Here is a 16,703-nt window from a genome sequence, read left to right on the forward strand (position 1 = left end):
CAATGTTGTGGAGCTTGCATTCAAATAGTACAGTTCCATGTTTTTTTAATTACATTTTTGCAGGTTTTTACATTACAAGTTATCAATTTTGTCACTTATTTCATTCATCCTGCCACATTTATACATTTATACAACTTTTGCTTTTGACATAACTAAGAAAATAAAGAAAAGGTTCTGCGGTACTCTTATTTTACTGTTCCACTCCATCTATTTCCATGACCCATTAACTCCAGTTTCTTTTAAATTCCTCCTCGCTGTTTTTCAACTTATAAGTGATTCTTTCCATTTCTTTGATCTCTTTGACTGTTAATTTCCAGGTGTTAATAGATGGTGGTTTAACGACCAGCCAGTGCTGTGTAATTTGTTTTAATGCGGCTAAGCAAATTATTGAATACAGATATTTATCTCCTTCCCTCTCTATTTCTAGTGGGATGCTACCTGATATAATATTGGATGATTTAACAGCCTCTTTAAATGGAAAATATTCGTGACCTTGTCCTGAACTGCCCCCCAAAACCCTTTCAGCATTCGGCGTCCTGTCTGATCGACTATATTTTGATATAATTTGGGTGTTAGGAAAAGCCTCATGTTAATTTTCTAAGCAAATTCTTTCCAATATTTTGATTGTGTTGTCTTAAAAACTCTTTTACGTACTTCTTTCCAATCTTCTTCGGAAATTGTTGTTGCCAGTTTCGTTTCCCGATTCTCTTTGGTGTTGTCCACATTTACCTTTGTTTCCTGTAGGATTTTGTACAGTTTTGAGATTTTACTATTTTCACTTTTTCTATTTTTGTTAATGAATTCCAGTAACCCATGAATTCTCTGACTCTGTTCTTCTTTCTGCTGTTTCATGAGACAGCTCCTTATTTGTAAATATTTAAAGAAATGATTGTTACCTATATTAAATTTAGATGCTATTGTTTCAAATGAAATTATTTGTAATCATCTGTAAATACACTTACAATCCCTTTCCTGCCCATTCGTCTAGTAATTTAACCATTTTATTAGGCAAAAAATCTGAATCATTTGCTATCTCTCTCAAATATAAGAATTACGCAAAAATGTACAGTTCCATGTTGTCTCATAAAATCTGCAATAAATAACATAATCCAGAGCAACTGAGAGAAAACTAAAAATGATAAAGTTTTGGAAATTTGCAAACTTATTTTCTCCTCTGACATCTGACATCATGTTAACTGTGACCTTAACATTTCACAGATATCTGCAACCAACATTGGTTTTTACAATATCCATTCTTTAGTATAGCAAAGCTTCACACTAACACAGATGTATCTCCATGTGCTGCCCTCAGAATGTAGTATAAAACCAGCTGTATCTGCAGTCCTAGTCGTCAGTTATTTGTCCCATTCAAACCTGTGGGTATTTTGCATTGTGTGTATTTGGCCTGCGTTTGTGTTTTTGGGTGAGTGGGAGTTCGTAGGTTCAAGCGTGTGCAGAGGCAGCCACAGGTGTGAATGCCATGTGACTGAGGTCAAGAAGGGTAAAGTGAGAGTGTTCAGCTGTCTGCTTAGATCACAGTGAAAGAGGAGAATGTTGGGAAGGTACCAAGCAACAGTGTATAGTGAGCCTAGCAACACAACCTTTAGTGTGTGTGTGTTTGTGTGTGTTTTCATCGGGTATTTAGCTGCTTCTCCAATCCAGAATGACATGTGGTGGGTCCAGTGAGACACATACTGGAAATGCAGGGATAAAACCTGCTGTTTTAAGTTACAGGATGTGTTTAAGATTTTGTCCCACCTAGTGTGTGTTTGCATGTGTGTGTGTGACAAAAACTACTTTTGGTGACAAATTTCAGACTAAAGACCAGTCCCATTGGGGACAAAAGCCATGTCCCTAGTGGTCAGTGGTTAAGGTCGGGTTAAGTCTCCAGAAAATGAATGTAAGTCTATGTAATGTCCCCAAAGGTGACCTAGGTCAATGTGTGTGTGTGTGTGTGTGTGTGTGCCTTTGAGACATTATCACATCTGAAAACATCTTTATTTAATTTTTTACAGTGTATTGCTCCATTTCGCAATAGTGCAAAATTCAATATTTTAAAGTTCCTCATAAATAACAAACATATCATAAATAAACAATTATCACCACGTTAAACACAAACTAAACAGAAGCTATAGTCACATTGAAATTGCACAAATGGATTCAAGATAACTTGAGCAATCTTTCTATTTACAGTCCCACAAAAGTCTCCATTAGACAATCACAGCTCCTATTCTACTGGGTCCGCTCGAACACATAATGGAAAGTATGATAGATTTACATAAACAGAACCGGATCAACAAAATCCTTCAAAAAAAGGAAAAAAAAAGGCAACTTCTCAGAAGTTTAAAATGGTATCACTGCACTACACATGAAATGATGGTTATTGACTCACAGTTGAGTCAAAAAGACAAAAGTGATCCATTTGTTTTAGACAATGCACGTTCAGTGGCGACATTATGAAATCGCCCACCGCAGGTTGTACAGTCAGTATATTTGTGGTTAATTATACAGTTGTCACATTTATGGTTCAATAAGAGTTGGATCCTGTTCAACAATGAGGAAACATATCAAGAAACCACAATTAACTGCTGTGAAAGGGAATACGACAGCACCAAGTATCAACAGCATCACTCATTCAGTGTTACTATACTGTAGGTAAATCAGTACTTGCGGCTCTTATGTCATTTTAAACTGTCATGGATCATATCCACCTTCATGTCCTTCAACAAATAACTGAGAAGTAGGATTAAAGACAATATTGTCTGTTGATTGACTGATCAACAGGTTTGAAAGAAACTAAAGCCTTTTTCACAAATGTAGCAGACATATAAGGTACAGTATCACGTGAGGTCATGCTTGTGGCAGTGAGGAAACATTACCAAACACAAATGAAATGCTGCATATCAAATGCAACAGTCAGTCCTCTTATCCAGGAGAAACTCACAAATGCACACAAACCTTCCCTCTCACACGTAGACATTCTCTTAGTCATCTCCATTGATGATATGCACATCACACACCTAAATAAATATATTAAAACACTCTTAAATAGGCATAGGTCTCATCTGTTTCTTTCTCTAAGCATCTTTAAAATGAAATATATTAGAATTTATACATCTTTATAAATACATATAGTTCAACATAATTATTCTCTGTTTTTATAAAAAAGGTTTCAAACTCATTTACAGTTGTGAGGGCCTGGTTTCTCTATGTTGGTGTCCATGCTCTCCTGCAGCGTGGGAAGGATTTATAACATTACCTGTTACTACCACCTAGTGTGGTATAGCAGCACTACCACATTTTATCCTCCTGTTGGGAGTCAATGCCAATATGTAAACATGCATGGTACAACCAGTCAAAAGCTACATTCCAAAAGTAAAATCATTCATTTTCTCTTTTTTTTTTTTATACACATTATTGCAAAAAATCCTGACATCAAAAAGAAAAATCTTTCAGAAGACGACAACATCAAACCAAAAACATTTACATTACGCATGACAGAATTCAGTGTCCACCAAGTTTCACGTTTAGTGTGTCAAACACTGGAGTGGTGGGTGGGTGGGAAATGAGGCTCGGGGGGAAATAATGGTCACACATCTTGATCCAGGAATATCTGTACTCTGTAAAGAGAGGGAGCTGGTATCTGTCGGGTGGAGCTGTACAGCGGAGTTTCAGGCATCCAGGTTAGATACAGTCCAGTCCAGAATTAACCGCAAAACTTGGCAAAAAGCAGCCAGAGCACGAAATCAGAAATATAAAAAGTTTAAGGGGAAAAATAACAGAAGATAATTCTAAAAAAAGGATGGTTAGCAGAATTATTGCCTTTTTTTGCATTTTTTGAAAAGCCAATAGAGTGAGTAAACTCATTTTGGTCTACTGTATATGTCACCTATCAACACTGGTGTATTTATGGTGCTATCTGGGCTTCAATTGCACTGAATTTAAGAGCTCAATGGATTTTTCAGGAAGCATCTGATGTGTTAAAAAAATGAAGAGTTACTTGTGGAACATTTCTTTTGAGATTTTTGTAGATTTTTAGATTTTTTTTTATTGCTGCGATAGGCCAAATCTTCACCAAGGGTGCCACTGATTCTGGAGGGTGCTGTATATTCACCAAGCCTCAATCACACCTTCCCTCTGTCTCCTCTCTCCCCTCCATTCATGTATCTTGTCCGTTCCCGTCTCTCTCTCTTCCTCCTCTCCCTCTCAAACAGAGCAATTGCGTCTCTTCCCAGAGCCAGTCTGGGATGTAGCAGCAGAGGCTGAGGTCAGCCAAGCAGTGACCCCGTGTCAAAGGCTGGTGGAGGAAACCGAGAGGGTGGGCGAGGAGGGCGGCGGGAAGTTCAGCAGCTCCAGCACAGCCACGCCCACGCTGCTGCGCCGCGTGAACATGCAGGAGGCCGCGACCCATTTGTTGCTGCGCGGGTTGTACTTCTCGATGGAGTTGAGACTGGAGCTGCCATCGTTACCTCCCACTGCGTATAACCAGCCATCCATAGCCACCAGGTCATGGGTGCTCCTGGAGGGAGAAAGAAACCAGTTCAAAATACCTGGATTGTGAACTTCTAGTTTTAGTTTTTAATGACTATGATTTTAACACTAACTGACAATGAAGAGTGAGCCCCTCACGCCACACAGTTGTGGACTGGACACAGTGCCGTAAATACAAATTTAGCACAGCAGAAGGACTAGTGGGAAAAAAAGATACATTTTTCCTCTGTTAAGGCACGTAGATTTAAGTCTGAACTAGAAATACCCCTTTTAGGTTGTATGTCTCCGCCAACCAGTCAAGTTACAGTTTACGTCCATGTCCATCCAGACTCTTACAGAGGAGTACAGACGACTGATAGAGAGCTTCGTCACATGGTGCAACGATAATCACCTGAAGCTCAATATCAGCAAAACCAATGGGCTTGTGGTGGACTACCAGAGGAACAGGAGGTCCCCCGTCCTAGTTGTCATCCAGGGAGAGGAAGTGAAGAGGGTGAACTCATATAAGTACTTTGGGAAAGCAAAATGCAATGAAGCTACAAACTCTAAAACGTAGATGCTTCACACACACCTTCATCTTTTTAATCTGTACAATGTTTTATTCAGATTTAACGATTTAATAGTGTGTGAAGATTTTCAATCAACATTTTTATATCATTGTCAAGATACAGCAAGATAATTTGGGCCAAGATAACTGTAATTATTTCACACTGGCACGTGTCTGAAGTAGAGGAGCGATAGATTAGTAGTAAATACAGTGTGATGTTCTGGACTGTGTAAATGGAGCCTCTCAGCAACTGAACAAGAAAAGTGCTCAAAGTCACACAGCTGATAAAAATCCATGGTTTATTCATGAACTTGCACAGTCAACTGTCTTCAGGTTTCCCTGCTCCTACAGTATACTGACTCACTCACAAGCAAGTGTGTGTCTGAGTGTGTGTGTTTGTCAAGGTCTGGGGAACAAGTAAATTTGCTGATGTTTCCACAAATTCAAAACTGCTACATCTCTAAATCTCACTACTTGATGCCGATCTTGTATCAATACAATACTGTGAGGGTGTGTGTGCGCACGACTGTTTGCACCCACAAAACAAGTATCATCTTCTAAGAAAAGACTAAGAAAGACTGTTGTGGAAAAGGGGTGGTTTGACATTTATGCAGTTAGGGAGAGATCAAAATGCCCCAAATCCCACAGTGGGAAGAGTGAAGATTTTCCACAGAGCAAAATAATCACATGGCAACCCTTCTGACAAGACGGCACTACAGTTTTGTTTTTTAGCTTTTTTGAAAAGGAGATTTAATTTGAGGCTGATGCATGTTAGCATCACTCATCACTGAGTTGGAATAGTACAACTGGGCCGTCCTGATGGCTCAGTTCTCTAAGGTGTATCACTTTACTTAAATTTCCTGGACCCACATCAGGTCCTTTGTCATATGTCACCTCCTCTCCCATCTTTTCTCTATCAGTAGAGCAGGGTCTTGTAATGAGTCATGTAACAGTGCCATAAAGTGTATTTTAACTTAGTAAATAGCGCTTCAGTCTTAGATGCTTCTTTACTCACTCTGGTGGTTCTCATTAGAAATTTTTGCTGATGCAAATCATGGTGTTCAATTTTGTCGTCACATCACTGTTCAAATGCACCTCAGTATCTATGTCAGTAAGTGAACACATCACTGTTCATATGGTCCGATATGATTCTGATGATCTTCAATTCAGTAGTACATTCGGCGCTGATTCTTGTTCAAGCTGTCACATTCAGTTCAGCACAAAACTAGTCTATACAAGCACTGCACATGAGGTTAGTAGCTCAGCAGTCTATTATGTATGAAACAGTTATCAGATTAGGATTGTTTCTGTAGTTTTTGCTGTCTTTTAATAAGCCTCAACGAGGACGAAATGTATTGTGAATCAAATATTAGTCTGTACATGTACAACAAGGGGTCTTTCCGGTCAAACATTTCTCGCCTGAAGAGCTAATGTCTGCTCTCTCATGTTTAAATCAAGTTCTGGCAGTTAGAAATTTTGTATTTGCCGCATTGTTCACAGTGGGTAGAGTTCATTTCACTTCTGTCCTTATTATACTATAACAGTTCTGAAGGACATACTTCTACTGTGTCTGTTCTGTTTGTGCTACTGTGACCTCTGACTGCAGACTAACCTGCGTATGTTCATTGGGGCCACTCCCTCCCAGGTGTTGGTCTTGGGGCTGAACCGTTCCACAGAGTTCAAGCAGCTGGTGCCGTCATTTCCTCCTGCGACATACAGCATACCGTCCAGCACGGCCACCCCGGCGCTGCTGCGCCGACTCAGCATGTTGGCGATGGCTGTCCATGTGTTACTCTGTTCATCCAATCACAATGCAGAGCATGGGACACATTTAGATTCACCCATAACGTTTTTTTCTTCCACATTCATTTGATGTAAACCTGGCAACAGACAAGTTTCTTTGATGATAAATTTAACAGCATACACTTTACCTGGGGCTCATATTTCTCCACTGTTGCGAGATGTGAGGAGCTGTCGTAACCTCCCACTGCATACAAGCTGCCGTCTGGAGGGGAAAAGGGAGTAAACGCTCACAATGTAAATATTAGCAGTCAGATACCAAGGTAGCAACTCCCTCTTGATTTCAGACATTAAAATGTAGACAGTGAAACATAAACACACAGTGGAACAGCATCTACTTAATAGTATGTTTGTTCCTAGTTCCTACCCAGAGTTGCTACTCGGACATATCTCCTTCGGGTGCTCATGGCAGCAATTGAGGTCCATGTACTGGTCAGAGGGTCATAACGCTCTGCACTGTAAGAGGAGAAAAAGACTTACTTATAGTGACACTCAAATATTGTCCTATTTAGATAAAATATCTTTGAGACTTGGCCTCGAAAATAGCATCAGAACACACAAAACTGCAAGAAGATACAACAACATACTAAATCTGACTGAAAAGTATCAAGATGTTCGGCATTCATCACTAAAACATCGGTCTGTGTGTACCTGTTGAGGCAAGAAGCTCCATCATAACCTCCAGCAGCATACAGCAGGCCATGCAGGACCGCTACACCCAAACAGCTCCTCCGTGTTCCCATGGAAACCTCAGGTTGCCATGAGTTAGTGATGGGGTCATACGACTCCACAGTTGCAAGGTCTGAGGTTCCATCATACCTGCGGAGATTTGGACAAATGAATCAGAAATGTCCTTTTAATGACTGGTGCTGAAGTGTCAGTATGTGTCAGCTTTGACTGATCTCTGAATAAAAATGCAATAAATAGCAACGGGGGGAAAAGGCATTTTGCACAGAGGAAAGACCTGAAACTGATGAGACTGTTTGTTTTTGCATTGCATTTTACATGTAAATCATTTATATATTCCACCTGCCAAAGCTTCCTCCTTACAACAGTCAGGTTGTAATTTAAGTAAATAACTGAGTAATATGTGTATGAGTAAGAGATGAGAGCTAAGGTTCCAGATAAGGTTAACTCGTTTTGAGGTCAAAGGTCAACATTGTGCTTCTCATCGCTCACCCTCCAACAGCATAGAGTCTGTTCCCAATGGCTGCCACGCCCACCCGCGCCCGCCGAGTGGACATGGATGCCACCATGTGCCAGCGGTCTGTCCTGGTGTCATATGCCTCGCAGTCTCCATGGATGGCAAACAGGCTGCCACCACCTGGGACACACACACACACACACGACAAAATGCTTAAAACATGAAAATATACAGTGATGTTATGAGCATGCAGACATTTTTGGCCAATGTTGGCCATCATTTTAGAGAACTGTTTCCAAGTTGTAGGTTAATTCTGGCTTAAATCCAGGTTCACTCAGTGCTGGATCAAATTTCAGCCTCTACTGCAGTTAAGGAATGGCTTTTATTCTGATACTGATATCTGAATAAATGGTATATCTGTACTTGATATACTGTTTGAACAAGTGTGCTGTAATTGCAATGCAATTTTTTATGCAACATTCAACTTCAATTGTATTTACATGTTTAAGTTGTGAGACAACAAACTATGAAACACTAAACTAAGTTAGATACAACAAGGAAAAAAACATTACTGATCTGGCTAGGACAGAAAAGCAGTTGTTCATTGTTCATTTTGTTCAGCTTTAACAGTCAAAGAAGTTCAAACAAATGTTTTACTTAACTGCAAAGCATCCATTAAGACCTGGAATACATTTAAGCTATCAGACATTTCTAGAGAAACCCCAGACAATATCTAATCTCATGATATCAATTTTGTTATCTCATGACTGTAAAAATGCTTCATGAGTGACATGAGAAGCTAAAGTTAATTCATGTGTAGCTAAAGTGTACCCTGATGGGTACCTTCAGGGACACACTGACCAACGGCGAAGAGCACAGGGCTGGCGCCCTCACAGCGTCGTGGGCGCGTTCTGCTGTTGCTGAGGACTCCCCTCTGCTCAGGCATCAGGTGGTACTTGAGGGCCTCGATCAGCAGGTCCTTGCATTCCGAGTGGTGACGCACCAGCAGCTCTGTATCCACGTTGCTCATCAGGAAGTCTCGCCTCAGCAGCGGCAGCCGCACACACTTCATCAACTAACAGGGGCAGAGGGAAGGTGGGTGGTGAATTGGGGCCAGAACGACATGTGATGGAAATGCAATAGAGACTGTGTCAGAGGGATTTTGGGTAACCGTATGTTCAAGTTCGAAAAACAAATCAGTGCTAAGAGATCATCTTGGGTGAGGTGAGATGAGTCTTACCCAAGGCACATGTTGCCTGCGTCCATCTATATCATGTTTCACCCAGCTCAACACGGCTCGGTACACTTCCTCTTCAGATGGCACATTGAGATTGTCACTGGAGATCAAGTCCAGGACCTGGATGGAGAGAAGAGAGCACACGGGCAGAGAGACATTTCATATAATAACTTACAAGAACGACTTAGAAGCATTTGCTTCTTAAAAAAATAATGAATACACATTGCCAATCTGTTCAGTTAAATACTTTACATATACTCTGCACATCTTGAGCTACACAGTTAGTCTTCATTTCATCTGACAGTGAAAGCCGCCTCATCAAACACATCAACACAGGAAGTAAAGCCACAGATAATATTAGTTCCTGCATGATGTCGTACCTGACTTTGTCTAGTGAACTGTCACCTCTCTTCCTTCCTCTCTTCTCCTCCCTGCCCTGATTTGTATCATGTTGACAACAACCCATATATTCTGTGCTGGTGAAGTCGAGCGCGGTGTATTTGATGTAGTTGGTAGTTCAGTGTGTCGTGATGCCAGAAAACTAAGTTTGAACACTTTCAAAATGTATTTGTGTAAAAATGATTTGGATGGGGAGGAGTAGTGGCATATTACGCAACTGAATGCTTCCACTCACATGATGGGTATCGAAAGAAGTATCCTGTTGGTATCGGTATCACTTTAAGGGTACTGGTATTGGTATTGGTCTTGGTATCATAATTTTTTAAACGATACCCAGTCGTAGTCTTTGGCGTTTCAAAATGACACCTGTCGAATTGAATCAATCAGTGAAAAATAAAAGTGAAACAATATTATTTGAGGTTCGATTTTAACTGAGTATTAACACATAATTCCTTGTGAGCTATATAAAGGTCTGTTTGGTGCGTAGTGGTGCCATGATATATTTAAGTTACCACGTATGTGTATGTGTGTGCGACTGTGGCACAACGAGTGCTGCAGTCTGAGTGGCTGGCTGGCACCGTTCCCAGATCATCCTAAAGCTGGCAGGTCTGGGTGGGGCCAGAGCAGCCAGCTGCTGCCTTGCCCGACCTGATCAGGGCAACAGTTAGCAGCCTCCCAGGAACAGCCTCCACTAATCCACTGTCACACAGAGAAATACTGCTGCTGCTGCTGCTGCTGCCCCACTCTGCAGTTTCCTTTACCTCTGCATGCACATACCGCATCACAGTAACTCAAACAAAGTGTGTGCGGAGATGTAAAGGAAAAGGGGCTGAGTTTACGAACTAACAGCCCTTGTAGTATGGCAGCAGAAATATGAATAAAAAGAGATTTCATCTGCGCGAAGACGCTTAAGATGTCTGTATACATTACACACATAGTAATTAGGATGCATTCATCCTGTCTTCTTTAATGATGTCATGCATGTGATGCTACATCCATGAAGCATCACCAAAGCCGGCTAGTCACAATCCTGCCATGCCCTGCCACTTCCTTCACAGCACATGGAAAGAAATATGGGGCATATTTCACAGCTCTGTGAGCTCAGCCAGTACATAAATCCAGATCTGGTGCAGATTTGTGACACACAGGCACAGAACAGCTGCTGACAGAACGGGGCGGTAAGCCAAACGAAAGAGAGGGACAGAAGAAAAGAAATAAAGAAAAGAAAATTGTCTATTTTTAATTTCTGCCTTTATGCGGCTTAACTTTCAGTGTTTTAACGGACTCTGCCCACACACTCACATTGCAGATTCAGTCTCAGGGCTTTGAGGGCCACAGACAGAGACAGCAAAGCTTGGCATTTTACTCTTACGGAGCACAATCTCTTTAGTGCTGTGGGGATTGATCCTCCGAGAGGTGAGAAGATAATGGGAAAGTGATGTTGGCAGCTGTTTGTTACTTCTCTCCGCTGCCACTTTGTGACCTGGCGAGGCTCAACAGACAATTGTTGGGAACAGACGCCATTTCACATAAGAGATGATCATGTTCTCTCTTTTAATCACACATCAATGTGAATCCTCCAATACCTGGCTGGAGGAACTTAGCACCTGCTGTGCCGATAGATGTCTGATATTGTTAAGCTCATTTAAAAAGTTAAAACATTACAAAATCACAGGCCTGTTTAACAATCCTGTGTGTTGAATTTAGGTTGTGGGACCTCCCTGTTTAAATTTGGATCACAGACTGTGCCTACATTATTTCTTTAACCTTTATTTATCTAGGGGAACAATTGCTCTCTTTTTCAGGAACGCCCTGCTCAACACAAATTCCCACTATGGGGCTGCCAGCATGACCACAGCCTGATCTGTTGGCCACTGGGCAGCTCTGTGGAGCAACTGGCAATCAAGGTAGAAACCTCCTGGCTGCTGCCCCACTTCATAGTAAACACTGAATTAGCTAGCCTGAAAACATTGGATGACTATAGTGACAGTAAAATATTCAAACCAAAAAAACAAACCCCTATTGATAGCTAAGAGAAGTAAGCAACACTGTTAGCTCTATAAACAATACAGCAACTGTGAAAATGTAACCAGCTTTGCATAATAACCACTTTCCAGGACAGGAACCATAGCGTTGCCACTGCTGAGCCCGGCTGATGAATAAGTGATAGTTTGAGGCTGAGGTGATGTGCCAGATAAAGTAGTCCATGGCGGCGCAGTGAAATGACAAAATCGCAAGAGACAGTGACTGACGCAGCTAGCCGAGGAAGAAGAGCGTTCTTTCTAATGAGTGTTATAAACACAATGGCATGCTCATGGCCACTTTCCTTTGGGAGTCTCCGTGGTGAAAAACATGTCTGGTGTGGAAACAGGCAGCTGTGCTCCTATTGGTGAGGACAAGGTGATGAAAACTATGCAGCAACAGATTTAAGAGCTTCACAGTACTGTGTTCATCTTTGTGTTTTCTTTAGCATATTTCTAACGACTGGGGGGATTGACTAAGTTGAGCAACCAAAGTGTAGTAAGCAGCAACTTGTTAAGCCAATAATTGTCATGAATTCATAATGAATTACATTTTTAAAGTAAAAATGGCTCAACTGTTGTCACAGACACAGACAAGTAAACACAGACCAGGCCTGATCAGGAAATGTTTTTGTCTACTTGGCAGCGGCTTTTATATTGAATAAAAGTGTTCTACTTTTACACGCAAGTTCCCAGTAGTGACTGTGTACAAGAACACTGCCAGATCTCAAGGTGAGAAAATTACCAGCACTGAGGTAGCAATTACCAGTAGAGAGATTTACCAACAATTGTTTATTTTCCACCATGAATATGCCACCCATTAAAACTGCTTTAAAAGCCAGCAGGAGACAGGAAATAAATCAGTCCTACCTGTTTCAGTGGCAGCAGCATGAACTCCTCTGTCTTGGACACCTCCACAAAGTGCTGCAGGACATACTTGTGCGCTGACTTGAGCAGGTCGCTGCAGGAGTGCGTGTCAGCAAAGCCTCGGATGCCCAGGCAGTTGGAGGGGTCCAGCTGGCTGAGGAGGAACTTACAGCAGGCGTCCCGCACCCCGTTGAGCTGCAGCAGGCTCGCTGCTGGAAGCAACGTCTAGGAAGTGTGCAATTACAGGTCTGTTGTACTTTGTGTCTTTTTAAGATGAATGGGAATGAAATAAAAAAAAGTCTAGTTTGACCGTCTTGTCTGAAATTACCTGCACGTTGCCCTCTCCGACCACAATCTCTGCTGTGTAGGCGTACTGGACCAGCTGCTCCAAAGCCTGGGGGTCGATGTCATGTAGGGTCACATGGGTCTGCCGACTCTCCGACATCTCATCTGCATGACCGCACAGGATGAGACCTGTTACTTTTTTCCTACAAGTTATAACTCCAGCTGATCTAATTACCTCCTTCAATCATTCTGACACATGGCAGCTCCAAATGTATACAGTGCTACTGCCAAATGTCAGCACAGCTCATTTGCTGCTGTCTGTTTAATCAGTTGTTTTAAATATTGAGGTTTTTGGAATTCCTGTTTTTAAAGTATAGAGTAAACTCTTGCCCAACATGAGTACTCCTGCAGAGACTTGGTGTCAGGAAGTTCAACATCATCAGTCAAATGTTCCATCTCCTATCAGTAACAAGAAATCGTAAACACAACAACTGCAGAGGAGCTGTAATTTTGCTGTTTGTATGATCGTGAAAGATCAGCTGATTCAGCTAAAATGGGCTAATTAGGGACTGGGTCAGACGAGAGGAAGACTAGCAGACTGTCTGGAGACACAATGTACCCTCAGAAAGGTCTAGTGTCTGGAGGAAATCAGAGACACACACCTCATCTGACCACCTGTGCCCCAGACAGGAAGAGGGGGAAGGAAATGATGATGCTGAAAGGATGAGATGAGCTGTTGTGTCATCAAACTCTGAGCAAGACAGCAAAATGACGCACAGTTTGATGTTAAAAGTTTGAAATGTCCAAGGCTTCACGGATTTCGGGTATAAAAGCACGAATCGAAGTGAAATGAGGCGGCGTGTTTAGGGATGAAGCTGGTCAACGTGGACTGAACTTACTGGTAAACATAGCGTGGAAATAGGGGCTGCAAGATGCCAACACCACTTTGTGCGCCTTGATTTCTTTGTTGGAGACATGGAGCACGATGTCACACAGCAGGCCGCGCTGTCGCATCCTGTTCATGGACACGAAAGAGTCGTGGTAGTGGCGCTTTGAGTTGTGCGAGATGCTGTGGCCGTCACGGTTGAGCAGCTGCATGCCCCCCTCCATCATGGTGCCTGATGTGGCGGTCGCGGGCTCTTGCCTGTGCCGCGCTCTGGGCAACTGGAACATGGAGAAAATCATTTTCATGTCAGTTAATACCGATGTCATTAACCTATAAAAATATCTTTTGTCATCAGGAAAATCTTCCACCTGAGTGAGCTTACTTTATCTGCTGGCATGCAGGTGTTGGGGCAGGTGTCCTGAGTAATCATCGTACCTTTATTTATTGTTACAGTACTCATCCTGACGGCTATGACAGGAGGCCTACCAGCATGACGGAAAGCTCAGTACAACTATTATGTGTAGTAGGTTGACTGGCCTGATTATTTGACATTCACTGTCAACGCGGATTAAATCTCATTATGACAACAGGGAGAGTGTCAAAAGATGGACATTATTCCTTAAACTGGAGTCAAATCAATGCAGTCTCCGTCTCTTGGACTGTCCTTTCTAATTTAATTAGTAATTTCTCCTGTCTAGCAAGTGTAATTGCACCAGAATTAGCTGTGAAACCCCCCACCCCCCCCTTCACCTCACCCCGGCTGCAGCCTCGGGTAGGAAGGGTGGGAGGAGAGAAGGATGTAGTCTGAGTTGGCCTTTTCCTTTGTACTCTCATCCGCCCTCCTTTTGGATGGAGAACACACTTCACAGTGTTGCATAACCATCGTCACGCGGCATCTTAGAAGTTGTTTTCTGATGAATATTCAGAATGCACTTAAGCAAACTACTGTAGGAAGTAAATTAGAAAGGCCTTAAACAGACTACAGGGAGAAAATACTTTCACTCAAATACATAAGCATAGGAGCAGAAGCTGATTTGGAGAAGTGTCTTATAAAAAGGTACTCCAAACACCTGTCCTTCAGGGATGCTTTACTTTCATTTTTAAATTCATTTTTCATGCTTGTAAATTTTGAGGAAGTTTCTGTGACACGAACACAAGCTTATTCTAACAAATAGGCAGTCACCACAACCTCGTCAGGAAAGTATATTGACTGGTTTGAAGTCCAAGAAATGCAGAACTCAAGGCTGAAACAACAACAAACAACATTATCAATTCTGATAAAGTTTAAGACTTTCACGTGTTTTTCCAGTCAAATACATCCGTCACTGAGTATCAGTGCATCATAATGATGTTTCCATCTGTTTCGAGACACTGTTTCTACAAATACTCCACTGTCCCACTGAGGACCATCTCAAATGTCACCACAGCTGTCTGCCGACCAGCTTTGGTTGCCATTTTCCAAAACACAATAGACCACAAAAAAAAAAAAAAAAAAACACACACACACACACACACACACACACACACAGACCATGTTCATGTGTGTGGGAACAATCTGCTCTCCTGCCCAAGGGAATAACATGAGACAATGCTGCAAATTAAGACATGGATACACAGGAGGTTGAGGCAGACATGACAACACAGTTGCCACAGTTAAAACTAAAAGGAGTAAAGCACTTGTCCTGCTAATTCCAGGCTTGTCTCTTAAAATCTTATCTGTCTCTTCTGGTCCCAAACCTTGGCTGGTATCCAAAAAAGGCTCTGTGGCTCCTGGACAGACATGCACAATCTTGTAGTGCTGTAATCTGTTTTGGACAGAAAGATGTTTCTATTCATATATCAGCCTCATTATGTGATCTGAGGAAACCCCAACCCCCACTCCATCTATTTTGAATAACAGCAGCTATCAGCAGCAGCAGCAATAGAAAGAATGAATGTGTAATTTCTTTACCGGTGGTTGTGTTGCGGTTATCGTTGCACACAGTGTCTTCCTCTGTATGATGGCAGATATATCAGCAGCTGTCGCAGTCACGTCGGTTTAAAATTGATACCGGTGTCCGGCTATCGTTTCATATTCTGCCTCAAACATACTAAATATGAAGAAAGCCTCTGTTTTGTGCTGAATGCGGTTGACGTCAATGCAAAAAAACCCCTGCATGAACGCTAACATCGGTTTCTTAAGGTGGAGCTTTAACTGTCCTGGTTAAAAACAACAACACGACTCATGTTGTTGAAATATGATACCGCAAGAATGAAGAGGGACACATGAAACACACATTAAGTCGTTTCTTCCGCGAAAACCCACACGTTTACAGCGGATGTTCGTTTATAGTTTGACGTAAGACAAAACGACCTTAAGATCCACCTTTTTGTCTGGTCAGAGTCAGGAAGTGCGCTCGATACATTTATCCATGCTAGCGAGAAGGGCGGGGTTTTTCTTTAAATCGCCATGATTGGTCAGAACCTGAACCTTCCCCTCACCTCAGTTAGCCGGGACAACAAATTAAACACACATTTCAGTTTTCAATAATGTGAAGAGCTTAATATAATTTTACACTTTACAAAGCCGTATATACGTGGGAACTGATGCATTCAACATCCTGGTATTCAAACAGGATAAACGTCACGGCTGTTTAATTTACGGTTTATTTATTTATTTTGTGTATGAATGGATTAACCAGATTAGCTAACATTAGCTCTGTCTGACAGGGATGAGACACTCACCACCAACCGTCGTCGGTGCCGATATGACAGCAGTGATTTCTTCCTGTTTGTAAGCTTGCCCAGTTTTGTGGCTGGTGTTATGTTGCAGACTAGAAAATAAAAAAGACAATCCTTCCCCCTCCCACCGACCTTGTCTCGTGAATGCAGCTGATCATTTAATTTAAAACCTCACGTGCAGCATCACAACACTGCCTGTTCCTGTAAGCACCGCTCTGACGGGGAAATTTCGAGGTTGTCATGAGCGCCGACCGTTTATTTTGTAAATTCTGAATTAATTATGCGAATGTGTCATTTTGGTGCTG

At 41.9% G+C, this 16,703-nt stretch overlaps 1 protein-coding gene across 7 annotated transcripts; it reads right to left on the reverse strand.

Annotated features, from left to right (window-relative positions):
* Positions 1-1,991: 1,991 nt before the first annotated feature.
* Positions 1,992-16,664, reverse strand: klhl17 (kelch-like family member 17). 7 transcript variants are annotated; one of them, XM_042409232.1, is made up of 13 exons: positions 15,629-16,664; positions 15,415-15,482; positions 13,691-13,955; positions 12,835-12,956; positions 12,510-12,731; positions 9,223-9,339; positions 8,826-9,057; positions 8,018-8,162; positions 7,490-7,657; positions 7,206-7,294; positions 6,970-7,043; positions 6,651-6,832; positions 1,992-4,519 (listed from the first exon to the last, which is right to left on the reverse strand). In XM_042409232.1, exons 2-13 carry the CDS (start codon positions 15,457-15,459, stop codon positions 4,291-4,293), a joined length of 1,890 nt encoding a protein of 629 aa, XP_042265166.1. In that variant the 5' UTR covers positions 15,460-15,482; positions 15,629-16,664; the 3' UTR covers positions 1,992-4,290. The 7 variants fall into 7 exon arrangements, with proteins under 7 accessions (XP_042265166.1, XP_042265167.1, XP_042265168.1 ...); XM_042409233.1 differs by lacking the exon at positions 15,415-15,482 and having other exon boundaries at positions 16,402-16,664; XM_042409234.1 differs by lacking the exon at positions 15,415-15,482.
* Between the last annotated feature and the right edge of the window lie 39 nt (positions 16,665-16,703).

Source organism: Thunnus maccoyii, chromosome 4 (assembly GCF_910596095.1).
Source record: "Thunnus maccoyii chromosome 4, fThuMac1.1, whole genome shotgun sequence".
Taxonomy (NCBI): domain Eukaryota; kingdom Metazoa; phylum Chordata; class Actinopteri; order Scombriformes; family Scombridae; genus Thunnus; species Thunnus maccoyii.